This window comes from Trichechus manatus, unplaced genomic scaffold (assembly GCF_000243295.1).
Source record: "Trichechus manatus latirostris isolate Lorelei unplaced genomic scaffold, TriManLat1.0 scaffold00054, whole genome shotgun sequence".
NCBI lineage: Eukaryota > Metazoa > Chordata > Mammalia > Sirenia > Trichechidae > Trichechus > Trichechus manatus.
This window is the reverse complement of record NW_004443990.1, coordinates 4,243,771-4,271,022: the sequence shown is the minus strand read 5'-3', so window position 1 is coordinate 4,271,022 and position 27,252 is coordinate 4,243,771. Positions and strand designations below refer to the sequence as shown.

Here is a 27,252-nt window from a genome sequence, read left to right as displayed (position 1 = left end):
TGTTTTAGATTAGTGGGTGGAAAAAACAGGCAAGGGAGAAGGGGCAATAACTGATTTATATACCTGGATATAGATTTCGTTTCTTGGGCTGCTTGGTGGTGAAGGAAAGGAGGGAAATAGTGTGGTGGCTTGAGGGAAAAGCTGATTTGGGAAAGAGCTGCTCTTACTGTTTGTGTTTTTAGGATGAGGAGATTTCAGATCAGAGCATATTTGTAGGATAAAAGGGGGCACGCAGAGAAGAAATTGAAGATGAGCGCGAGAAGCCAGTCCTAGGGAGACAGGACCAACAGCGCAGGTAGCTTTGGGGAGGGAAAGGGACACCTCTTCCTCTGAGAAAACGGTAGCTGATACAGATGCATCTCTACAAATTCAAAAAAAAAAGGGCGGGGGGGCGAAATGGAGGGAATTCAGACCTGATAAACTTTATTTTCTTTAAAATAAGAAATTAGGCTATTGGAAACCCTGGTGGCATAGTGGTTAAGTGCTATGGCTGCTAACCAAAGGTTGGCAGTTTGAATCTACCAGGCGCTCGTTGGAAACTCTACGGAAGAGTTCTACTCTGGCTGTGAGTCGGAATTGACTCGACAGCAATGGTTTTTTTTTCGTTTTTGTTTTTTTTTTTAAACCAAATCCCAGGAGTTTAATTGGATGAGGGAACTGAGGAATGTGAAAAAGACTTAGAAACCCCACAGAATAAAATACGGGCTAAGTAGGGACAAAACGAAGGACTCCTGAACATAGTTCAATTGTACTTAGGAAATAAATGACACTTAAAGCTTTAAAGATGAAAAGCTTTTCAATTGTTTTTTCCCACAAGTCCTTCAGATTTATGATCCGAAGTTGACAGAGGCATGTTTCCTAGCATATGGAGAGAGGAGGCCGAAGACAAAAGGATGTTGCCATTTCTATCATGAAATGGATATTCATGCCCTCCTACCAAATTTGGGGGCGAAATGTCATGAATTTGACACCCAACAGCAGAGCAGGTGAAAAGCCAGAATTTTGGCAGCATTTTCTCAGTGCAAATCTTTGTATGTTCTGCTCCAAGTAACAGTTGCAGTAGCCTTTTAATTGAAGCACTAAAACAAGATTTTTGGGAACAGTATGACTCAGATCACATTTATTTTTATAGCTGGAATTCAGAAAATAATAATGATGATAATAATAGTCAGGTAGAGTAGGGGATGGGAAAACTTAGTAAAATAGATTGGTGGGGGACACTGAATACCATGATTGGACATTTCATTAGCTCTAAAAGGCTACTGGGAGGCATCATAGTATAGAAGTGAAGTTGATGATATTAAAACCATACTTGAGGAAGATGGTTCTGGCTGCTGCAGAAAACAATGAAGAACCTAGATATGGGACAAGAGGGTTATAGGTTGAGAATGGAAGGAGAGAAGCTGAGAAATTTATAGGGTCAAAAGACTAGTTTCTTATCTGAAAGATATAATAACCCAAGTAATTATATTAAATAACTATCTGCTGTTCTGAGTATACTAGCGATTTGCTGGATAGGCTTGTGGCTCACTTTGGTTCTAGCAGAGTTATCCACGGGGTTCCTATCGAGCCTTCTAGGCCTGTTTGAGGATTAAACAGGGATGCAAAATGTTGGAGAGAAACCTTATTTGGGTAGGAGAGCACCTATAACAGATATCAGAAATGTCACTTAAGTAGGTATATTTATCTTCATTTTATTTTCCCCTATCAAAAAGTTCAGTTTTACTGCAATGGAAAGGGTAGAAATTGATGAGGGTTATGCAGGTAGCAAGTGAAAGGGCCACTAGTCTGTATGCCATTATTTTACAAATGATAAAGCATTTTGTAAATACCTGATTTTTTTTCACTCGTTTGCCAGTGAATTGTGATATCCTAATCTCAGTACATTGTTTTGGATGCAAAGAAGTGAACTGGTGTTCCTTTGTTGTGGTCATTAGCTATCTGGTTACTACATAGGCTAAGGATCCTTTTGCTAGGCTCTCTCCTGCTAACTAAGGGAAAACAATAAATGGATCTTGAAGTGCTCTGGACCCGAAAGTTCCAAAACGCATTGTAGATTATCAACTTTCTCAATAGTCTGGTGATAGAAACCTGGCTTAGCGTGGGCCCAAATCTCCAGTTCCTTTCCACTCCAAGTACCCTACACTCTAGCCACATTACTCTCTAACAAGCAAGTTTTCTGTGTCTTTGCTTATGTTGTTCCCTCAACTGAGGGCTTTCTCTGCCTAGCATAACTGACTTCTCCTTCAAGGCCTAGATCAAATGTCATTCTGAGTGGATGAGCTAAGCAAGGAAAGAGAGAAATAAAAGTCCAATAGGGCCTTGAGGGTTTTCATAGTTAATCTTAAGTAGGGGAATGAACAATAGCAATAAAGACAAGAAGACAGTGGAGATGATCACAGACATATGAAAAAAAAGCAAGAAGATAAGGAGAAAATGGACATACATTTTATGTCTGTCCTCTAGAAGTTACAAGTAAAGCAGCGTTAAAAAGCAGAAAGCAACCGCACTGGGGACCAAGAGACCTGCATTCTAGTTCTCTCATGGGAGACCCTGGATCAGCCACATGACTTTTCCTGGCTTGAGGGAGTTGGAATTGATGATTTTTTTTAAAGTACCCTGTAACTCAAACTTTCTGCAAAATTCCTATCGTGAAGCTACTGATTTCTAAACAAGGACAGAACAAAAATTAAGTGTTTAATAAACAGAATGATCACAACTTTGGTTTGTTTTTCCAATACAGACTTGTCCTCAAACCTCAGTTAAATCGAAGCTAAACTCGTTGCCATTGAGTCAACTCCAACTCATAGTGACCCTATAAGACAGAAGAACTGCCCCACAGGGTTTCCAAGGAGCAGCTGGTGGATTCAAACTGCCGACCTTTTTTGTTAGCAGCCTGAGCTCTTAACTACTGTGCCGCCAGGACTAAATCAAACCTAACCATCCGTAGAAGAACAGATCTATTAAATCAACAAAGTTTTCCCACACAGGACTGAATTTTTCAGTACAGCAACGAATTTAGATTTGACATTATTTGTTGTCATGATCAGCTAAGCCTAAAAGCATACCTAGAGCACAAGATTCAGAGTCTAACCTAGATAAAGAATTCTGCCCAGTGACTGATAATTATTTAACTGAGAGTAAGGAGTAAGCAGCATCTAATTAACAGGGAATTCAAGTATTTGGTGTAAAGCTAGTTTATAAATTTTTTCCAATAAATTCAGATAACATGTGATCAGCATCATATTAACTGTAAACAATCTTAGAAAGCAAGGTAAACCAAAACTCTAACCAGTGATATCCCTACTTTCTAATTCACACAGGGGATGCTGAACATAAGCCATATATCTGTGGGGATGCAGACTCTGCCTCTACTGTTTTGGATGGGACTGAAGACTACCTCATTCTGGCCTGTGATGGCTTCTATGACACTGTGAACCCAGATGAGGCGGTGAAAGTTGTATCTGACCACTTGAAGGAGAATAATGGAGACAGCAGCATGGTTGCCCATAAATTAGTGGCATCAGCTCGTGATGCAGGGTCAAGTGATAACATCACTGTTATTGTGGTATTCCTGAGGGACATGAACAAAGCTGTAAATGTTAGTGAGGAATCAGATTGGACAGAGAACTCTTTTCAAGGAGGGCAAGAAGATGGTGGGGATGATAAGGAAAATCATGGAGAGTGCAAACGCCCTTGGCCTCAGCACCAGTGCTCAGCACCAGCCGATCTAGGCTATGATGGGCGTGTGGATTCATTCACTGATAGAACTAGCCTGAGCCCAGGGTCCCAAATCAACGTGCTGGAAGACCCAGGCTACCTAGATCTCACACAGATAGAAGCAAGCAAACCTCACAGTGCCCAGTTTTTGCCGCCAGTTGAGGTGTTTGGTCCTGGTGCACCAAAGAAAGCAAATTTTATTAATGAGTTAATGATGGAGAAAATATCAGTTCAATCATCATTGCCTGAATGGAGTGGTGCTGGAGAGTTTCCCACTTCTTTTAATTTGGGTTCAACAGGGCAGCAGATACACAGAATGGAGAGCTTGTCTCCTGCCTGTTCTAGGTTGGAAAACGAACAGTTCAAATCCCTGGGAAAGAGGGTTTCTAGATTGTCTCATTTACGCCACCATTACTCAAAGAGGCGGCACGGATTCAGGCTTAATGCAAAGTTTTATTCATTTCTCTCTGCTCGGGAGCTTTCCCACAAAACAGGCACTAGCCTGTCCTCACTTATTCGAAGTGGGAAGAGAAATAGGATATTAGGAAGTTCTCTGCCATGGAGGCAAAATAGTTGGAAAGGATACAGTGAGAACATGATGAAGCTCAGAAAGAGTAATGATATCCCATACTCAGATCTTCCCTGGAGCTATAAAATATAACACTTTTTTCTTTAAAGTAGGCTAGCTAGCTCTCCCCAATAAAAACACCACCATCAGAGTAGAAACAAGGTAGACATTTCTGAAACATACGTGCTTCATTATGAATCCATGGATGGCTCAATTCTTACATGTAAATAGATCTCTAGGAAACTCAAAGTACAGTGTTTTTAATCTTAAAAAAAAAGTATTTGCGATTTCACTACCAAAATTATACAACAGATCCCTGTGATGTGTCTCCACACCTACATACAACCCTCTCCCCTCCAACACACCCCTTCACATCACTAGTGGAAGCTTGCGAGTTAGCTTATTTCAGTCAGGATAAATAATGTTGAAATTTCAACACAGGTGAAATCTGGTCTGATGTGCCTAATGTATCTACGGAGAATTTAATGCAGAATTAAATTTAGTCGAGAAACGTTCCCCTAAATCCTGGGGACAGTGAAGGAACTCCCCACCCTTTTTGGGTAGGTAAAAGACTAAAAGCCATATAGGTTTTAACTGGTAACAATGAAAGTAGAAAACGAGTGAAAAATGTCATAATCTCAGACTTGTGGGGTGGTATATACTCACAAAGTTTTAATGATTTTTTTTCTATAACATAAAAGATGAATTATGAAAAATTTTTTGAATTAAAAAAGTATTTCCTAGGGCTGTAGTTATCTGGAAGTTTCATAACCTGTTTTGGTGCTTTGGGAGGAATTTTTATTGTCATTTTAGGGGAATGCTGTCAACTAGTTTTAATCTATGATGCTAATGTGTTTTTCTCTGTACCTTCATCTCAGGAAAGGAAAAAAAAGTGGCTTACTGCAGATGATGTCAGGTACAAATATATTAGAATCAAATTGCCACTTAAAAACAAAAATAGCATTTCTATTGTTTCTGTTCCCTCTCCCCCTTCTTTTGTTCACAGACAGCAAAGGCATATACTACTATGAAATGAAAGTGACTTTAGAGAATGAAACATGCTAGTTTTAACTTCTCTAAAACCCAAAGGAGTGAAATAATAAGTGTGAGAAAGGCTGAAAGTACTGTCTAAAGTGAGTCTCGAGGCCATGAGCCAAGGAGACTGCCGATTCCTGAGACCCAGGTTCTGTTTAGTTGTGAATGGAGAATGCACTGGAGTTTTGCTACATGTAACTTCAGACTGCATAGGACATGTCTTTTTCATATCAGTATTTATTTATATTTGATATTTTAAAATTGTCTGCTTTTACTATTTCTGCAGTTTGAAACCCAAACCATATGTTCAACTAAAGACAGCAAATAAACTAATAATCAGGTTCATGTAGTGAAGCAGCCTCTGGTTCTCTGAGAATCATGAATGTTTTCAGGTGACCTGTTAACTTCCCCTAGTCAAGCATGGACTAGCCATACCAATGGAAAGAGACCGTCCTACTGTAATGATCAAGGTCACTCATACTTTCATGCACTAAATGCTCTTGCTGAAAAATACCTACTGCCTAATCATGTTTTTATATCATACTGTCATTGTTGTTAGGTACCATCGGTCGGTTCTGACTCATAGCAACCCTACAGGACAGAATAGAACTGCCCCATAGGGTTTCCAAGCTACATCATATTACAATTGCTTTATGATCCCTAAACAAATAATGGAGGACTAAAATTCCTGGATTTTAAAAACATAGGTGACTACAGCATATTTTCGGTGCCAGTATATCTATACTAATAAATAAAAACAGCTTCATATTAGCAATGATCAGATTGTTAATCTACAGATTTTATTTCTTTAAAAATTTGGATGTAAGTAGAGATTTGTTTTCTCTTAACTTTGAAGCCGTTTCTTCTTTTCTCAAGTCTTGTGATATGGCTGAAAAAGAGCGAGTAAATGTGGCTCCAACTACGGTACCAGGATCTTTTCATCATTCTGATGCTTTACCCCCACACCTGGACCTCATGCACATCTGTCATTCTCTGATGCCTAGATCTTGTTAACAACCCATCAGGTGCAGTGTCAGTTTCAAGTCAAATTATCTAAGGATAAAAGAACACAGAGGCAACAGAATATCGGTGCACATTCTAGTCCAAAGCACTTGGCTAAGTAAAAATAAATTTCTCAGTTTTCTATAGTTGTCTATTGGTAATGTTTGTGATCAGAATAAACAAGGTGAAAGGAATGAAAGGTACAGTGATGGGCTTTTTCAGTGGGGAAAAAAAAATGGTCAGATGAAACCAGGACAAACACAGACCACATCTTTAAGGGTCTGGTTTTTGTAGATCTGACGACATAAGCAGTGTTAACTCCATTTCTCATACCATTAGCCCTCTAGAAAACAAAGCAAAGTAGTCCCACTGTGGTCAAGTTATAAACCAATATTGTAAAAAATAGCAACTATTCATTTGTTCACAACATGCATATCTATAGTTAGATACCATTTGTAAGGTAAGTCCTTTAAAATCCTATAATACATATTAAAGTAGTGGTTATTGGTCTGATATATGCTGCTCTTGATTCTATAAACTAGATAAGAAGCAGTGCTTTGTGAAATGCAGTGTTATATCTTAACGCCACTGGTGATAGCAATTAGTTCCCTTCAGTTCAAACTCCTGTGCCCTTATTTGCTGCTTGCTGATGTAAGCAATAAGTACCCCTCTAATGGTATCTACACATTTCTGTAATTTGTATTTAATGATGGTGTATCTGGTGACTGTAAAAATTAGACAGATATAAAAGTATCTATATATATTAACTGTTAATGCTGAGGTATAGTCTGTGAATTATGTGTTTTGTACTTTTATTCATTGTGTAATTTAGTGATGGTGAAAGTTCTACACTCAGTCCTTAAAGAGCTGCAGTATTATCCCCTTTTCCATTTAACATAATCTGCATCAACCTGTTTGCCTGCTAAACAAGTTTTGTTAGAATAGGAAATAGTAAAACACACATAAAAACAAGAGAGTGTAGTACTGGTTAGGCGAAAAGACTTCAAGTCATCAACTGAAGTCATTACAAACTCCTTGTACATTCACTGTGAGTTTCAAAGGGAGTCAGTTCCTGATTCAAAGGTTTCCTTTGTTCACTTTCTAGATGTGTACTTTTGAGGGATACCTGAGATTAGGCAACATTACAGCACCAAATGCCGGGGCTGTTAATCAATCCCGTTTAGGTCTGTATTAAAGAGGATGGGCGGAAACACACACATGTATATACCTTTTCTTTACCTAGAAGTGCCATCTATTATCCTCGAATTAGTCAGACTAAAGTTACTGTTGCATTTAATTTAGCTAGGAGGATCCTTGAAAGTAACACCTTTTCCAAGGATAATGTGAACCATGTCAATGTCAACACCAAGTCTAATTCTGACCACATTTATAGTGGTATAGTGTCAACACTGCATTTTCATGACAACACTCCATTGTTGGAACACTGTGCCAGTGAGAAGTGCAACATGCAATGGGCAGAGGAAAATGATAAAGTTCAGTTAAAGATAAAACTGCTGTGGTTCAAGTATTTCTTTCCCCATCAAAGGCTCATCACTGAGACTTTGAGAGAAAGTGATCTAAATTATTTTCATTTTTTAAAGCTAATTTGTTCACTCAATGAGCATTCTCACTTAAACAAGGCCATAAAAGGGGATACTATAGTGTTTTATTTTACACCACAATTTGGGGCAGTTTTTCTCTGAATCATAAATTAGCAAAAGAAAGATTTTTTTTTTCACCTTTTTAAAGCATGTGATGTTACAGGAAAAATATCCACTCTTCTGTTCTGACCTGTGAAACGGTTACATGTCTTTTTCAAAACAAAGTAAGACACTGCCAGTATTACACCTATTTTCCAGATAAATGGTTAACTGTTGAAAAATAATTCTTTACCTTGTTATTTTCTCTAGCAGCATTTTATCTTCTGTTTCCAAGACTGTTTACTGTACTAATTAGAAAATGTGAAATAGGATAAAGAACTCTGGACAGACTTAGCAGTTGTTCTTAAAAAAGAAATACTCTAACATTAAACTTTGCTGTATTAGATAATCCACAGATCCGTCACTGATAACTCTTACTCTAGGTGCTCTTTGGTGAGAGACAGGCTTTGTTCTCTTGTTTATGACTTTTCTCTGCAAAGAATTCCCTATGGAGTGAAGCGGATGAAATAAATAATTCCTTACCAAGTGAATTTATCAAGCTACAAACCTGCTCTACAGCTCACTTTTGAGTTCAGTTGTAATCATGAGTGGTCTTTCATATTTTATTAAAACTGTTCATTCAGGTAAAGACTATGTTGAAATTTTGCCAATATCTTAATAAAACCCAGCAACTTAAAACCATTAGTAAATTGTCTTTTTATTCAAAGGCAAGTTATCTACTACTGAGATGAGGGCAGATTCCCTCATAATTGAAAACAAAATCCTGAGGATGCAGTTTTCTTAAAGTAGGAACATTTTAAAAAGAAAATTTGCTAAAAGCTGCTGTAACTAATATGTTCCCCAGAAAATCTGGAAGAGATATACTTCAGCTTATATATTTTCTCCTCATTAGAGGTGGGGAATGGAGATAGATAGAGGGGTTAGTATCCCAAAATAGAAGAGGAACAGGATCTGCCAAGGGCTCAGCGTTGACTCTTCATCTCTCTCAACTGCATTATTCTTAAAACTCTGAACCCAACCATTCAGGACTTTTTCCCCTCAGAAAGACAATACTTAGGTGAGCTGTGGCTGAAAGTCTATCATCTGGAGGATTGCTGTAAGAGAGCAACCAGGAGACACAAAGAGACAGGAGAATGTGGGGGGACAGGAGTGAAGCCAATAAAGCAAGACACCTGCATCTAAAGGGAGGTTTGATATAAGCGATGGAATTAAATCTGAAAAACAAACCTAGTGAGGAGTACACTGCATTATTAAGTCCTTTTAACTAACATGCTTACAACAATCTTAAACTCCTAATTCTCTATATTCAGCACTTAGCATGACTTTATCTAGAACCCCAGGAAGCAGGAATTGAGGCAAAAAGAGAAGTTTTGTTAAGTATGATGTATTTGAAGAGGTTTGTGAAAGCAGAGAGAATGGGAGCAAAGGGATATTTTGAAGTGTTATTTATACTTGAAAAAAATCATCTGAAATACAGAACTACTTACTTCACACGGAACATCTTTTCTCTAGGCAGGAACACACACAAGATATAAGTGAGCCCCCAAAGACAGATAATAATAGAAAAAATAGAAAAATTGGACTTTATCAAAATTTAAAAATTTTGTAAATAAAAGGACACTATCAAGAGAGTGAAAAGACAACCCAAAGAGTAGGAGTAAATATTTGCAAATCATATTTGATAAGGGTTTAATATCCAGAATATATAAAGAACTCATAACTCAAAAAGAAAAAAAAAAATTAAAAAATGTGTAAAGGACTTGAACAGACATTTCACCAAAGAAAATATACCAATGGCCAACAAGCACATGAAAAGATACTCAACGTTATGCCATTAGGGAAATGCAAATCTAAACCACAATGAAATAACACTTCATACCTACTAGGACAGCTATTACTGAAATAATGGACTGTAACAAGTGCTGGTGAGGATGTGGAGAAATTGGAACCCTCGTACACTGCTGAAGGTAAAATGGTGCAGCTAGCTGCTCCTCAAAAAGTTAAACGTAGAATTACCATATGACCCGGCAATTCCACTCCTAGATATATACCCAAAGATTTGAAAGCAGAGACTTAAGCAGACACTTGTACATAAATGTCCATTACAGCATTAGTCACAATAGACAAGAGGTGGAAATAACCCAAGTATCTATCAACAGATGAACAAAATGTACTATATACATACAATGGAATATTATTCAGCCATAAAGAGAAATGAAGTTTTGATACATGCTATGATATCGTTAAACCTTGAAAACATTATGCTAAGTGAAATAAGTCAGACACCAAAGGACAAATGTTGTATGATTCCATTTATATGAAATGCATAGAACTGGAAATGCACAGAGTTATGCATTTATGAGTGTTACCAGAGGATGGGTGAAGGAGGAGTGGGGAGTTATTAGGGTAACTAGGTTTCTGCTTGGAGGGACAAAAATTTTTTTGGGAAATGGATAGTGGTGAGTTGCACAGCAAGGTGAGTGTGATTAATGTCACTGAACTGTACACGTAAGACTGGTGAAACAGCAAATACTTTGTGATACGTATTTTTACCTCACACACACACCCCTCCCAGAGACCTATGGCTGTAAAAGAGTTTATCAACATTTCCTACTCAAAATTCATTTGCATGCTGTTTATCAGGGCATAAGGTAGAGATCTACATGTATTACTTTCAAATGCACAGAGAATGTTGCCGGCCTTACATATTGATTTATCCAACACTGTACGTAGGTATCAAATACACATTTTCCTGTGTATTGAATACCCTTGTATATAAAGGCTTCCTTTCTCAACTATTTTATAATCTCTGTAGGTCCACACTCCATCACAGTATATTGTAATAACTACTAGGATAAGCCTCTATTTAATTATGTTATTTCTACTAACAGAAACTTTCTAGAAAATTGCAGTATTTTCTAAGTTATCATAGAGCCATTTTGTTCAGTTTAAAATTTCTCCGTTGAGAATCAAAACTGTTAATACAATAAAAAAAAACACAAGTCAACATTAAGAAAACAACCCAATTTAAAAAAATAGGCAAAAGACTTGAACAGACACTCACCGAATGGGATATTCACATGATGAATAAGAACATGAAGAGATGTTCAACATTTGCCCTTAGGGAAATGCAAATAAAACTCTTGAGCTATCACTACATACCTAATAAAACGGCTAAAATTAAAAACACTGACAGTACCAAGTGCTGGTGAGGGCGCAACTAGAACTCATTCGTTACTGGTAGAAATGCAAAATGGCACTGCCACTTCTGGAAAAGTGTGGCAGCTTCTTATAAAGTTCTTATGTATAATTTTCCTATAAAGTTAAGCATATGACTCAACATTCCCATCTCTAGATATACAATACTCTAGACAATGAAAACTTATGTTTACACAAAAATTATACACAAATGTTTATAAAGTTCATAATATCCCACACTGGAAATAATTCACTGTCCTTCAATGGGTAATGAATAATCTGCGGTACACTCATACAGTGGAACAGTACTCTGCAATAAAAACAAATTAAGTATTGATTCACACAAGGTGGATGAATCTTAATTGTTTCGCTATGGCTACGTACTGTATGATTCCATCTACATAACACTCTGGAAAAGGGAAAACAAAAAGGACAGAGAACAGATCAGTGGTTGCCAGGGGTGAAGGGATGGGGGGTACCAATACAGGGCCAGCACAAGGGAATTCTGTGGGTGATCGAAACTGTTCTGTGTGGTATTACAGTGGCAGATTCACAACTTATGCATTTGACAAAACCCACAAAACTGTATACCACAAAGAGTGAATTTTAATGTATGTAAATTTAAAAATCAACCAGGATGTGTGGGGGAGGGCAGAATGCAGAGTATAACAGATGAATCTAACTGTACTGAAATGAATCACACAATCACGCTGAAGGGGATGGGAAGAAAGGAACTACTGTAACTTTGTACTACGGACCTAAATAACTGGAAAACTGTTCTGATATGATACTGAAAAGCTAAAGAAAATAAACGTACACAACACTGCACTATAGTTGATAAACTGGTTCCTTAAAGGGGTAGAAATTAATGGTTCTGAAACTACTCTGTTTGTATATTAGGGTTGAACAAGTAAGTAAATATGATGTAGATAATGAGGCTTGTCACTGCTAGAGAAAGACGGAAATAAGGAAAGGGGGAATGCTAGAATGAATCTGTGGTGCTGGGCTGTGCTGCAGATTATCAATAAATACAGACGTGTGCATCTGCATGAACGAGTGTACATACATTCCCTACTCTATCTGCTGAGGAGGACTAGAAACAGTGACACCCTACTAACAATAAGCACATTAGAACGCAGATCTGTTTCTAAACACCATTATCCAATAAAAGGAACCATGGCTTGCTCCTCAGAGAAGTGGTAGATTCCAGGGAAAATAAAAGATGAATCTGGAGCATCTTGTGGTGCCAGAAAGTAAAGAAATGCTTTCAAAAAAAAAAAAAAAGGCTGGAAATATGGAGGCATACCAAAAGGACACAGCAGCCAACCTGAAAGAACTTCCAATGGCCAAAACTGGAACAAGCTGCACCATCAAAAAAACTTCTGTTGCCATCGAGTCAATTAAGGCTCATAGAGACCCTACAGGACAGGGCAAAATGCCTCATAGGGTTTCAAACGAGCGGCTGGTAGATTCGAACTGCTGACCTTTTGGTTAGAAGCCAAGCTCTTAAGCACTGTGCCACCAGGGCTCAAAAAATAATAATAGTAAAAATAATAACAGTACTGGATAATAACTCAAAGAAAAAATATCCATGAGCCCATATAGATATAAATAAATGGCTAAATTTAAAAAATAAATGGGGAAGAAGGGACAATTTTTCCTTACAGAATTCTAACTAATAAATGTAGAAGACATGAGGAAAACAGAAAACCCCATTAGAACAAAGGAGTAAAAACTGCTGTAAGGAAAATCCACTGGTGGATGCTAAAATTAGTGGGTGAGAGTTTAAGCAGAAATAGGATATTTGCAGTCTCAAAGTATCTGTCACCAAATATTTTGTAATTACAAAGGGAAAATAGTGAATTTAGACTGGAGAATCCTGGCAGACACCACCATAACCAAGTAATCGAGTTTGACATCACCAATAATAAACACTGACATCATGGACCCCTGGTATGATGCACTGGGAGAGAAATGACATTTTCCAAAGATTCTACTACCAGAAGGTAATAGGTCTTTCATCTTTGAAATCTTTTGGCCTTTCCAGGTCTATTATGATTCCTGAATGAGTGGGATAGAAGCTACCCCTCACATCTTAGTATACTTTAAAAATTAAACACAATGGTAACTCTATACTTTGGGCACAATTTTTTGTAAACCTAAAACTGCACTAATGACTGAAGACCAGACGAGTTGTAGAAGGACATCATACATGAAGAAAGCAAGCAGTCATTAAAACGACAGAAAGAAAAGACCAAAATGGATGTCAGAAGAGACTCTGAAACTTGCTCTTAAACGTCAAGTAGCTAAAGCAAAAGAAAGAAGTGATGAAGTGAAAGAGCTGAACAGAAGATTTCAAAGGGCAGCTCGAGAAGGCAAAGTATTATAATGACATGTGCACAGAGCCAGAGACAGAAAACCAAAAGAGAAGAACACGCTCGGCATTTCTCAAGCTGAAAGAACTAAAGAAAAATTCAAGCCTCAAGTTGTAATAGTGAAGGATTCTATGGGGAAAATACTAAATGACACAGAAAGCACCAAAAGAAGATGGAAGGAATACACAGAGTCACCATACCAAAAGAAGTTGGTCGATGTTCAACCATTTCAAGAGGTAGCATATGATCAGGAACCAATGGTACTGAAGGATGATGTTCAAGCTGCACTAAAAGCACTGGCGAAAAACAAGGCTCCAGTTATTGACAGAGTATCAATTGAGATGTTTCAACAAATGGATGCAGCGCTGGAAGTGCTCATTCGTCTATGCCAAGAAATTTGGAAAACAGCTACCTGGCCAACCAACTGGAAGAGATCCATATTTATGCCTATTCCCAAGAAAGGTGATTCAATCAAATGCGGAAATTATCGAACAATATCATTATCACACGCCAAGTAAAATTTTGCTGAACATCATTCAAAAGCAGCTGGAGCAATATATCGAGGAAACTGCCAGAAATTCTAGCCAGATTCAGAAGAGGATGTGGAACTCGGGATATCATTACTGATGTCAGATGGATCCTGGCTGAAAGCAGAGAATACCAGAAAGATGTTTACCTGTGTTTTATTGACTATGCTAAGGCATTCGACTATGTGGATCATAACAAATTATGGATAACACTGCAAAGAATGTGCTCATGAGGAACCTGTACCTAGATCAAGAGGCAGTAGTTCGAACAGAACAAGCGGATACTTCATGGTTTAAAGTCTGGAAAGGTGTCCATCAGGGTTGTATCCTTTCACCATACTTAATTCAATCTGTATGCTGAGCAAATAATCCAAGAAGCTGGACTCTATGAAGAGACAGAAAGGACCACATAAACCAGAGACTTCATCAGCCTCAGACCAGAACCAGATGGTGCCCAGCTACCACCAATGACCACACTTACAGGGAACACAACAGAGTCCCTGACGGAGCAGGAGAAAAATGGGGTGTAGAACTCAAATTCTAGTAAAAAGACCAGACTTAATGATCTGAGACTGGAGGGACCCCAGAAGACAAGGCCCACAGACTCTCTGTTAGCACAAAACTAAAACAATTCCCGAGGCCAACTCTTCAGACAAAGATTAGACTGGGCTATGAGACACAAAATGATACTCATGAGGAGTATGCTTCTTAGCTCAAGTAGGTACATGAGACTAAATGGGCAGCTCCTGTCCGGAGGTGAGATGAGAAGGCAGAGAGGGTCAGGAGCTGGTTGAATGGACACAGGAAATCCGGGGTAGAAAGGAGGAGTGTGCTGTCACAGTATAGGGAGAGCAACTAGGGTTACATAACAATGTGTATAAATTTTAGCATGAGAGACTGACTTGAATTGTAAACTTTCACTTAAAGCACAACAATAAAAAAAAAAAAAAAGAGTGTGCTGTCACAGTATGGGGAGAACAGCTAGGGTCACGGAGCAATGTGTGTATAAATTTCTCTATGAGAAACTAACCTGAACTGTAAACTTTCATTTAAGCACAATTAAAAAAAAAAAAAAATCCTCACAACTGGACCAATAAGCAACATCATATAAATGGAGAAAACACTGAAGTTGTCAAGGATTTCATTTGACTTGGATCCACAATCAACACCCATGGAAGCAGCAGTCAGGAAATCAAAAGATGCACTGCACTGGGCAAACCTGCTGCAAAAGACCTCTTTAAAGTGATGAAAAGCAAAGATGTCGCCTTGAAGACTAAGGTGCGCCTGACCCAAGCCATGGTGTTTCCAATCACCTCATACGCATGCAAAAGCTGGACGATGAATAAGGAAGACTGAAAAATTGACATCTTTGAATTGTGGTGTTGGTGAAGAGTACTGAATATACTAGGGACTCCAAAAAAATGAACAAATCTGTCTTGGAAGAAGTACAACCAGAATGCTCCTTAGAAGCAAGGATGGTGAGACTACATCTTACATACTTTGCACATGTTATCAGGAGGGACCAGTCCCTGGAGAAGGACATCATGCCTGGTAAAGTAAAGGGTCAGTGAAAAAGAGGAAGACCCTCAACGAGATAGATTAACACAGTGCCTGCAACAATGGACTCAAACATAACAATAATTGTGAGGATGGCGCAGAACTGGGCAGTGTTTTGTTCTGTTGTACACAGGGTCGCTAAGAGAAGGAACCCACCCGATGGGACCTAACAACAAAACTGCTCTAAACAATAAAATCTATTAAAAAAAAAAAACTAAACACACAAAATAACTAATCGGTTTTTTTCTTTTTGACTTAAAATAAATCATGCTTTCTCAACCTAAATCTTCTATACCCCCAAAAATGTGGTTCCTATTAATATCACTGATAGAACAGGAGTCAGCAAACATTTTCTGTAAAGGACCAGAGTAATTATTTTAGGCTTTGCCGATCATACAGTCTTTGTAACTGCTACTCAAACTTGCCTTTATACAGGCAGACCCCGACTTACGACGGAGTTCCAGTTCAAAAACTCCATCATAAGTCAGTTCTGATGTAAGCCAAATACTTTTTTTTTTTTTAAGTTTTCATTATCATTGTCTTTTATTATCAGTATCTTTAGAAATCCAATCTTTATTTGTTTTGCAGGGTTGGAAACATTACATACAAACTTATGGAGAATGATAACCATCAGCAAATTATGCACTGCCAATGTTGTACGCAGTACATATTACTAACAGTAAGATGTACCAAAAAAAACCCGAAAACCAAAACAGATGGTCATTAAGTGTGGCTTGTTGCAACTCAAATACATCGTAAGTCGGGGACCACCTGTCGAACAAAAGCAGTCACAGACAACCTGTAAATGAATGTGTTCCAATAAACTTTATTTACAAAAATAGGCATTGGTAGGGATTTGGCCCAAGGTTAGTAGTTTGCCTACTCCTGGTCTAGAAAGAGTGTTATAAGCCCTGGAGACAGATGCTAGTTAATCGAATCCCAGAGGCTCTCCTCAAAGTACTATATGATTTTGTATTTCCTGCATATTTCTTACTATTGTTATTCATAAAACATTACCTGAGGTGAGCTGGAGGGCCCAAAAAAACAGACATGGTTTCCTTTATCATAGGAGTACCACTTTTGAGCACTCAGTCCTTTAGTCCTATAGGTTTTTGGGCTTGTGAAGTCTGTTGTCTCCTTACAAAAATGGAGACTTTTACACCAGGAGGATGGCTACAATCATTTCTGTATAATCTTTTTTTTTTTTTTTTGCTTTTCAAAAGATAGGCTTTACTCTTGAATATAAAGTGAGAATATGGTACAAATAGACTAGGTTCCTAAAATACATAAGAATATGCTAATTAAGTTCAAATATTTTTCCCTACGAAGTTTTTACACAAGCATAAAGAAATAAATATCTTTCAATTTTCCTACAGCTGTAACAACCAAAAGTACTCTTGCTGACACAGTGAACTCAAATTTCCACTCATTTAAAAGGGTCTCAACAAAATCTCAATTCATCTAAAATAAGGGTAGCACTCTTAATTGTTTTATATACAACCTGCTGTGAGCATAAGAAAAGTAAGAAGAATCTCTGAGATCCAAATACCAAAGTATCACTAGGCCATTCGGGAGAATCAGATGACTAAAAAAACATCAAGAGGACTTGAAAAAAAATAAGCAAAGGTGAGAACATACATGATTAAAAAAAAAAAAAAGAACCAAGGGGTAGGGGGTGGGAACCAGAGGGATACCTCAAAAGGCAGATACACAGAATAATGACCCAAGAAAATCTCATAATTAAATAGTACCTGTGATGAAAGCTTTTAAAAATAATTTTCCCAAATGAATAGTGCATTTTAATTCTTCTGTTTTGGTCCCAAACCACACATGGTGTCCTATGTTTTGAAAATGAAAAGAAAGTAGAGCAGATATCAATAAAATTGAAAACAGGAAACATAGAAAAATCAACAAAATCAAAAGATACAAATTACTAACATCAGAGATAAAAGTAGGGCCATTTCAACTGATCCCATTAAAAGGATAATAAGGGAAATGGGCAACATTTCATTCTGTTATACATAAGGTCACCCTGAGTCGGAGCTGACTGGATGGCAAATAACAACAAGGGAATATGATGCCCACAGATTTGATAATTTAGATGAACCAATTCCTTGAAAGACATAATCTACCAAAACTCACAGAAGGAGAAACAGATAATCCGAATAGTCCTATAACTATTAAACAATTTGAAGCAACAATTAATAATCTTCCAAAACAGAAAGCACCAGGTCCAGATGGTTTGTTTCATTGGCGAATTTTACCAAACATTTAAAGAGGAAATGAATGATGCCAATTTTCTACAATCTCTTCCAGAAAACATAAGCACAGGGAACACTTCATTCTCTCAGGCTAGCACTACTCTAATACCAAAACCAGACAAAGATATTACTAGTTAGGAAAATTACAGACCAGTGTCTCTCATGAACACGGATGCAAAAATTCTCAACAAAATATTAGCAAATCAAATCCAACAATGTATTAAAAAGAATGATATACCATGATCATGTGAGATTTATTCCAGATATGCTGGTTCAACATTCAAAAATCAATTCATGTAATTCATCACATCAATCAGCTAAAGAAGGAAAATTATATGATCATATCAACAGATGCAGAAAAAGTAGCTGACAAAATCAAACACCCATTCATGATAAAAACTCTCAACAAAGTAGGAATACAGGGGAAGTTTCTCAACTTGATAAAGAACATCGACAAAAAACGTACAGCTAATACACTTAATGGTGACAAACTAGAAGCTCTCCCCCTAAGTAAACGGGATAAAGACAAGGATGGCCCCTCTTATCACTCCAGTTTAACATTAGACTGGAAGTCCTAGCTAATACAATAAGACAGGAAAAGGAAATAAAACATACAGATTGGAAAGGAAGAAATAAAACTGCGTTAGTCTGCATTTGATCTGATAATCTCTGTAGAAAATCTCAAAGAACCGATGAACTTCTGGAACTAATAAGTGATTATAGCAAGGCTGCAGGACACAACGTTAATATACAAGAGTCAACTGCTTTCCTATATACCAGCAACGAACAATCGGAATTTGAAATTAAAAACACAACACCATTACATTAGCACCAAAAATAAGTAAATAAATACATACATACTTTGGTATAAATCTAGCAAAGTATGTACAAGATCTATGAGGAATAGAAAAAGAACTGCAAAGGTATACAGAAAACCACTCAGTTCTATATCAAATGCAGGTCAGGTAAACTGCTTAGCAATAGTGAGAGATTCAAACTAGAGCCAATCACACTTGTATTTCTGGGTTCAGATGGTCCCTTATTTTGAAAAACAATATCCAAAGCAATTCTTACAATAGTTTGCTCTCAACACAGAAAGTAAATTCTTACATGTAGTTTCATCCATTACAATAGACATGTACAGATACGAGAAAGTTGGATTAAAAATATGATCTCATCAAAATATAGTGAACATGAATATTTCCATCTAATAGAAAGTTAAATGTGTTAAAGAACTTATCAGTAATGTTTTAGAGCACTGCAGCAAAAAAAAAAAAAAAAAAAAACTACCTAATAACTATACAACAGCATGCCTACATTATCGCGTCAGTAAGTAAATGCTGAATGTATACTTAAGAGTATAGTGCTTAAATTTTTCCAACCAACTTTTAAGGAGAATAAGTAACCATACTTACCAAGGAGATTATAAATAAGTCTTCTAACTTCTCCATGCATTACTCACAACGTACACAGCTAAACAGCCTCCGTCATACACAGGCAGTATGACGAGGAAAAAAAAAGGTTTCTAGTCCCACTTTCAATAAATTGCAGAGGCACAATATTTTCCCAAGTTCCTTTTATTAACAAAAAGTGCAAACTGTTTTGAACAAGAGTAAACCATGAATCACAGCATTCAGCAAGACATTAGACATGGGAAAGTGAACAATTTTCATTAAGTAAAATATAAGCCAATGAGATGTCTCTCACATGTATATATTCATGCTTTTTCAATAGTCTCTTAATCAACTTTCAGTGTAATTTCCACAAACAATATAGCAGCTCAAACACAAATGCAGGAGCAAAATGGTAAAGTTTGGCAATTATTGGGGCTAGCTGTGAGTATAAAAGAAAGCTTTATACCACAGTTCCACTTTCATGCAAGTCACTGTATATAGTATGTATGAATCTTTAAACATGTTGACACTGAAATCAATGTTCAATTAATAAAAATTAAAAAAAGGATTTTAGAATGTGGGTTGCACTACAGTTGTTTTGTAAGAGGCCTAAGAATTTAAATAAAGCTAAATGATCTTACACACGTCCACATGACCAGGAACATAACCAATCCATGTTAACTTAAGTCACTTAAAAGTACACTTGTAGAAGTCACACAACAGAGACATTCTGTGCCATTAAACAATGTGCCCACACTTGAAGTGAGGAAAGAGAAAAAAATTAACTTTAGTCTGTCAACATACTCCACAGAGGAGATTCAGTTTAGTGTTACTTCATGTATTCAACGAAGTGTCTACAAGGCAGAATCTATTTGCAAGATTTCCTGTTGACTAATCTGTAGGCACTAATGCAGCTATAAACTGTTTATTAAAACCCCAAACATACAGGTGGTCATTTAAACACGATTGAGCATCTAGCCAAAGAGCACCTACGCTAAGCAGCTTACTGGACGCATGCACTGTCTCTACGTACATTTTCTGGCAGTTAACCGCCCTTCTGTTGTAGGAGACTACCTTCTGCGAATGTACTAATTTACTATATTAATTTCTAGGACTACACTATTATTTTATTACATTAAAAAGAATCCTTCCACGCTGTTTATTTTTTTCCCCATGTACTACTACTGTCTTAAACACTTTCTAATAGTTTCAGAATTACTATTTCTGGTAGAGATGATGAAAAAATAAGACTGAATCTGATTATTCAGCCGATGAAAAATTTGAGCACCAACCACAGCAAATTTCAGGGTCAAGGTATCTTGGGAGTCAGTTCTCTTGATCTGGCAATTACCTTCCACTGTTTTCATCGGTATTGAAGCTGAGATCTTCAGGGCCTATTTGTTCACCATCGGGAAAACTGGAACATGTGTCTAAGATAAAAAAAGCAGAACATTAAGAGCAGACAACGTTTTTTAAAGAGTAGCATTTTCTTTCCCAAGTTCTTCAATGATTTTACCAAGTGTTATTTAAGTGATAAAGATACACTGGGTGATGGACAAAGCTTTGTCTTCAGAGAATTTGTGATCTGAGTCAGGTGTAACGGAAAACAAGAGAAAAAACAAAACATGTGACAGACACCTATGATTAGGAGATGAAAGGCACTGCCTCACTTTGTCCTCCTGGGACAATGATGATGTACACTCTGAAGACTCTGACCTTGGAAACAAAAAACATATTTGAAAGCCAACTAAGCTGCACCCGCAAACATCACCACAAAACCCCACCAGCACTCAACATAACCTGCCCAAAATGTGGCTGCTTCTTTTAGAAGCTGAGGAAAATTACTAAAGGTGCCTTAATACTTAGAAATCATCAAATGCTTGGCTCTGTGTTGAGAGAGAAACTAGGATATTAGAGATATATATAAAATATAAAGCTGACTATTAGCATAAGCCTGACAATGACAAAGGAAATGCTCGGCTTGATCATTAAGGTCTCTGGGTAACTTGAAGTGAACAATGGATGATTTCTTTTCGCTAACTTATTAGTACAACCTTTTAACATTTAATCTATATTTTAGAAAATTTCTTCACAGTAGGATGATGGTTAGGGCATATCCAGATGATTGAATATTAAACTGCTAATCAAAATGAAATTTATGAAATTTTAAATAAAATACAAAAGAAAAAAAGGCAGAACATAAAACTATCTACTACAATCTCATTAGGTACAAAAATGTAAATGAAAACAAGATAAAATATTAACAGTGGGTTTGTCTCAGTGAGTTTCTTTTCTTAAGACTTTTTCTGGGAGGAAGGGGAATAAAGATAGATGATTCCATAATTTGCATGCATTTCTAAGAAACCAGACAAGGTTATCTTTGAAAAAATGACTTTATACATAGGCTAAAAGTATTTCTGGGGGGAAAAAAAAAATCAAACACCTAAAAGCTCCCCAGGGGTTGGTAAACATTTTCTATGAAGGGGCAGACTGTAAATATTGTAGGCATTGCAGGCCACACATGGTCTTGGTCACATATTCTTGCTTGTTTGTTTTTAAATCTCTTTACAGAGTAAAAACTATTCTTAGGTTAAAAGCTGTACAAAATAAGTGGCTGACCCCTGTTCTACCCAACAAATAACACTCATTAGGTGTCTAACCAAGGCAAACATCATTTACCACTATTTTTTCAGTTCTCATCATACAATTTACCCATAAAATGTTATCTCACAAATGACAATTATTAAAAAGAAGCAGAAGAACCAGTTAAAGAAAAAGAAGAGGAGATGGTTTATTAACGTGTATGATATGACATTATGTGTTTCACCTTCATCTGGGGGCTGTGCCATGAAAGAGTCATTAAATCCAACCATGCTGTTGTGTTCTTCCTGCTCCTCATTCTCAGTGTCACATTCAATGTCACTGTCGCTACTCATTCCTGGCAGGAAAGAAAGGAAGAACATGTTTCTGACAAGAAACTACTGTAAGGAAAAGGAAAAGGAAAAGGAAATCTCCACAGCTACTAACCAGGGATTCCTACTGACTGCCAAGCCTGTTGCCCATCAAGTCAATTCCAACTCAGAGCAACCCTATAGCAAACCAAGACAATACAAGATACCAAATGAAGAAAAAAGAAGGTGACCACAGAAACTTCAATTTTCTTTAGTTATTTAGAGCAGTGGTTGGTGAAGTGCAGCCCACCACCTGCTTTTGTAAATAAAGTTTACTGGAACATAACCATTCATTTATGAATTATCACGGCTACTTTTCCCTATGACAGAGCTGAGCAGTTGTGTTAGAGCCTGTATGGCCCCAAAAGTCTAAAATATCTACTGTCTGGCTCATTACAGAAAAAGTCTGCTGATCCCTGTTTAGTGTTATTGTTAGTTGCCACTGAATTAGCTCTGACTCACGGCGGCCCTATGTACAACAGAACGGAATGTTGCCTGAACCTGCATCATCTTCATGATCACTGGCATGTATGAGCCCGTTGCTGCGGCCACTGTGTCAATCCATCTCATTGAGGGTTTTTCTCACTTCTGTTGGCCGTATTTTACACCATAAAACAAACCTCAACACAAATAGAAGAGACGAAATCAAAGTATATTCTCTGACCATAAGAGAATTAAGCTTTGAATCTGTAATAGAAACCCATCCAGAAAATCCCCAAATGTTTAAAAATTAAACAAGAAACTTAAATAACTCATGAGTCCAAGAGGAATTCACAAGGAAAATTAGAAAATATTCTGAAAAAAATGAAAATAAAAATACAACACATGAAAATTTGAGGGATGTAGCTATAGCAGTGATTAAAGGGAAATTTAAAGCATTAAATGCTTATATTAGAAAAGGTCTCAAATCAATGATGTAGGCTTTCATTTTAAAAAACTAGAAAAAGAGCAAATTAAACCTAAAGCAAGCAAAAGGAAGGAAATAATAAACAACAGAAATCAATGAAATTAGCAGAAAAACAATACGAAAAATCAACGAAACCAAGAAGTTCTTTAAAAAGACCAATAAAATTGAAAAAAACTTTAGGCAGACTCACTAAGAAAAAAGAGAGAAGACAAAATTATCAGTATCAGAAATGAAAGAGGGAACATCACTACAGATTCTACAGACATTAAAAGGATAATAAAGGAATAGTATAAACAACTTTATGATCATGAAGTCAAGAACACAGATAAAATGGACAAATTCTTTGGTAGACACAAACTACCAAATTCAAAGAAAAATACATAACCTGAATAGGTACTATACCTACTACAGAAATAGAATTTGTAATTTAACGCTTCTAACAAAGAAAACTGTACGTTCAGATGGTTTCACTGACAAATTCTTCCAAACATTTAAGGAAGAAACAATACTACACAAACTCTTCTTAAAAACAGATAAGGAAGAAACACTTCTCAACTCATTTTATGAGTGAAGAATAACCTTGATACCAAAACCAGACAGACATTACAAGAAAATTACAGACAAATATTTCTTAAGAAGATAGAAGCAAAAATTCTCAACAAAATATTAGCAAATCAAATCCAACAATATATAAAAAAAGGAAAATATATCATGACTCAAATGAGGATTATCTTGGGAATGCAAGTCTGGTTCAACAATCAGAAACCAATCAATGTAATTCACCATTTCAACAGAATGAAGAAGAAAAATCATATAATCATCATCAGTAGATGCAGAAAAAGCATTTGCAAAACTCAACATACATTCATTATTAAAAATTCTCAGCAAACTAGGAACAGAAGGGAAATTCCTCAACCTGAGAAAAACAGCTAACATTGAACTTAATGTTGAAAGACTGAATGTTTTTCCCTAAGATCAAAGACAAGATCTTAGGGAGAAAATCAGGAACTCTTATTCAGTATCGTACTGGAGGTCCTAGATGGTGCAAAAAAGGCAACAAAAGATAAGTAAAAGGCATATTGACTGGAAAGGAAGAAATAAGACCACCCTCATTCACAGATGACATGATTGTCATCACAGAAAATCCCAAAGAATCTATAAAAATCAACTGTATTTTCTATATACTAGCAATAAATAATTGGAAATTGAAAATTTTTAAGTGCCATTAACACCAGAATCCAAAACTATGAAATACATAGGTATAACTCTAACACAGTAAGTGCAAGATCTGGATGTTGAAAACTATAAAATTCTCATGAAAGCCAGGAACAAGATAAGGATTCGGCTTATTACCACTTCTATTCAATATAGTACTAAACAGAATCCCTAGCCAGTGCTATGAAGGAGCAGTGATTAAGCGCTCGGCTGCTAACTGAAAGGTTGGCAGGTTCGAACACACCAGCTGCTCTGGGGGAGAAAGATGTGGCAGTCTGCTTCCGTAAAGATTACAGCTTTGGAAATGCTATGGGGCAGTTCTACTCTGTCCTTTAGGGTTGCTATGAGTTGGAATCGACTCGATAGCAACAGGTTAGTCAGTGCTACGAGATTTGAAAACCTATATAAAAGACACTGTTAGACTCAGAAAACAAGCAACCGAATTGTTGTTATTTGCAGGTGACATGAAGATTTAAGAGAAATCCAAGTGAGTCACTTGACAATTATCGGAATAATAAGAGATGGCAATATGGCTCAATATAAAGTAAATATACACAGATTAATAGGTAGGTGTTCTATACCAACATCAAACAGGAAATATAGTTTTTAAATATCATTAGAATAGCAACATATAAATAGATAAAGTACCTTATTATATCAAAACGAATGAGATTTATAAGACCTTAGAGTAAATCACAGAAATTGACTAAAAGACATAAAAACCTAACCCACCCCCCAACAACAAAAAGAGATATACACATACCGCATTGATGGACTATATTTTATAGACGGCAATTTTTCCAAATTAATCTATAAATTTAATATAAATTGAATCACAACCTAACAGGATTTAGAATAAACTATATGAATCCTCTTATATCTTTACTCTTAATCGATACAAATAAATAAGCTATTTTAGGGATAAGTGTTCAAAGAAATCTCATAATTCTAGTGTCTAATGTGTTTTTACAACTACAGTAGGAAGCAGGAAATCATAAAAAGATACATATCTTAAACATATTAACTTGAAAAATTTATTACGGAAGACTTCCGGGCAACATGGCGCTATAGTCAGAAGCACCACACTGTCCCTCCACAGCAAAGATCCAAAAAACTAAGTCAAAGTCACACATCAATCCTGAAAACCTAAGCATCAAATGAAGAGATAAAGAACTCAGCCAAGCACTGAATGGAATAAGAAACTGACTGAGAACAGAGAGCAAGGAGAGATACATGCAGAGGCCCCCTACCAGCTACCATAGCACAGATCTGCCATCTTGGACTCCTATCGGAGATCAACGAACAGGGGGTACAAGAAAGCAGCTTCACGGAACTTCCAGCACCAGACAGAACAACCGGTAACCAGTGGTATGTGCTTTCCCACCCCTCACCCTTCTTCACACCCACTCAGCCTCCTCTGCTTCCTGCAGCCACAGTCTCTTAACCAGGAAGCACCGGTTTCACCCTGGTGTTGCTTGGATTCCACCCACCCGCACTGGCCGGCTCCTTAAGTGCCATTTGTTGGTTGCGGGTGTTGCTTTTTTCCACTCCTTTAGATTTCTTCCTTACCTCTCACCACCTCCCCCTCCTTTCGCTCAAATACTTGGCTCCGTTTGCCATCTTTACTCCTTCCTGAAAGGCTGTGAAACACCACTTGACTGTGAAACTACCTCCCAGCCCATGCCGCCACCCTGGTGGGACCCCTGGGGCTTTCTGTTTGTTTGCTCTGATTTGTTTGTTTTGTTTTCTTGGCTTGGGAGCCCCTTCTAGTCGGCCAGTACCATGCGACTTGGAAGCTACTCCCTTACTCTGTGCAGACGCACAGGGACACCACTAGGGGAACTTCTTTTTTCTTGTTTTTGTTTTTTTGTTTTGTTTTCTTCTCTCTCTTATTGCCTCTTTTTGTCTTTCTTCATTTCCAGTTTCTCGATTTACTCATTTTTTTCTTTTACCTTTTTCTTTTTCCGTTTATCAGTCTCTCATCTCTCCACTCCAATAGCAAGCTCCCCTAGCACTCTTTTTCATTTGTATGTTTTTGGCTCCTGTTCCTCTCTCTTCTCTCTCATCTTTCTCATACCCATCTTAGCTCCACATATCACAATCTCCCCCCTCCTTCTCGCCTTCCTGAACCATGCACTGAACATCACACTCCCAAGCAGCACAGGCACAACCTACCGGAACCTGCCTTGCACTGATTCCCAGACTACAGTATCAGGCCTAGTACTTGCCACAAACAACCCACCCCAACAACTCCCCTTCAGCTGGAGCTGCCCTGCTGTACCATACCTCAGTGACTGACCCTGCCCACTGGAGAAGGAGAAAAGTATCGTGCCCACAGACGAGCAAACAACAAAGAACACCCATCCCACCTGCTAAGACATAACCAAATAAAACAAGAAGCAGGACGAAGCAAACAAATCTACAATCAATAAACGAGGAAAATAAATACTGAACACCCCAAAGACAGAAGACAATATAAAAACATTTACAAAAATAGGACAGGATGGTTCCAGTAGGTGTCCAAAATAAAACACTGGATGACTCTCCAGTAGAAGAAAAGGCACTAGAACTGATACGGAATTCAAATCTCTAATATTCAGAATTACCCAAGAGTCGAAGCAAAAAGCAGACAAAAATGAGGAAAAAATAGACAAATTCATGGAAAATACAGGCAGAAAAATGGAAGAATTCAAGAAAATAATACACAAACAAAATGCTAAAATAAATTCACAACTGGAAATCATACAAAGCCAACAATTAGAAATACAAAAGATACACAATAAGATTTCAGAAATGGACAGTGTCATAGAAGGGCTGAGGAGCAGGTTTGAAATGATGGAAGATAGGATCAGCAAAATTGAAGACAAACACTTGGATACAA

The 27,252-nt window shown here is 37.2% G+C and overlaps 2 protein-coding genes across 2 annotated transcripts in view; one reads left to right on the top strand and one right to left on the bottom strand.

Annotated features, from left to right (window-relative positions):
- The window catches only part of PPM1E (protein phosphatase, Mg2+/Mn2+ dependent 1E), a 211,952-nt gene extending 207,185 nt beyond the window's left edge, over positions 1-4,767 (top strand). The window contains exon 7 of the mRNA XM_004377867.3: positions 3,324-4,767. Coding sequence (XP_004377924.1) covers positions 3,324-4,381 — 1,058 coding nt within the window. The 3' untranslated portion in view covers positions 4,382-4,767. The remainder of the gene's footprint in view (positions 1-3,323) is intronic.
- Positions 4,768-19,463: 14,696 nt separating this feature from the next.
- TRIM37 (tripartite motif containing 37) overlaps positions 19,464-27,252 on the bottom strand; it is a 120,993-nt gene continuing 113,204 nt past the window's right edge. The window contains exons 23-24 of the mRNA XM_023732717.1: positions 22,126-22,236; positions 19,464-20,728 (exon numbers count right to left, since the gene is read on the bottom strand). Coding sequence (XP_023588485.1) covers positions 20,646-20,728; positions 22,126-22,236 — 194 coding nt within the window. The 3' untranslated portion in view covers positions 19,464-20,645. The remainder of the gene's footprint in view (positions 20,729-22,125; positions 22,237-27,252) is intronic.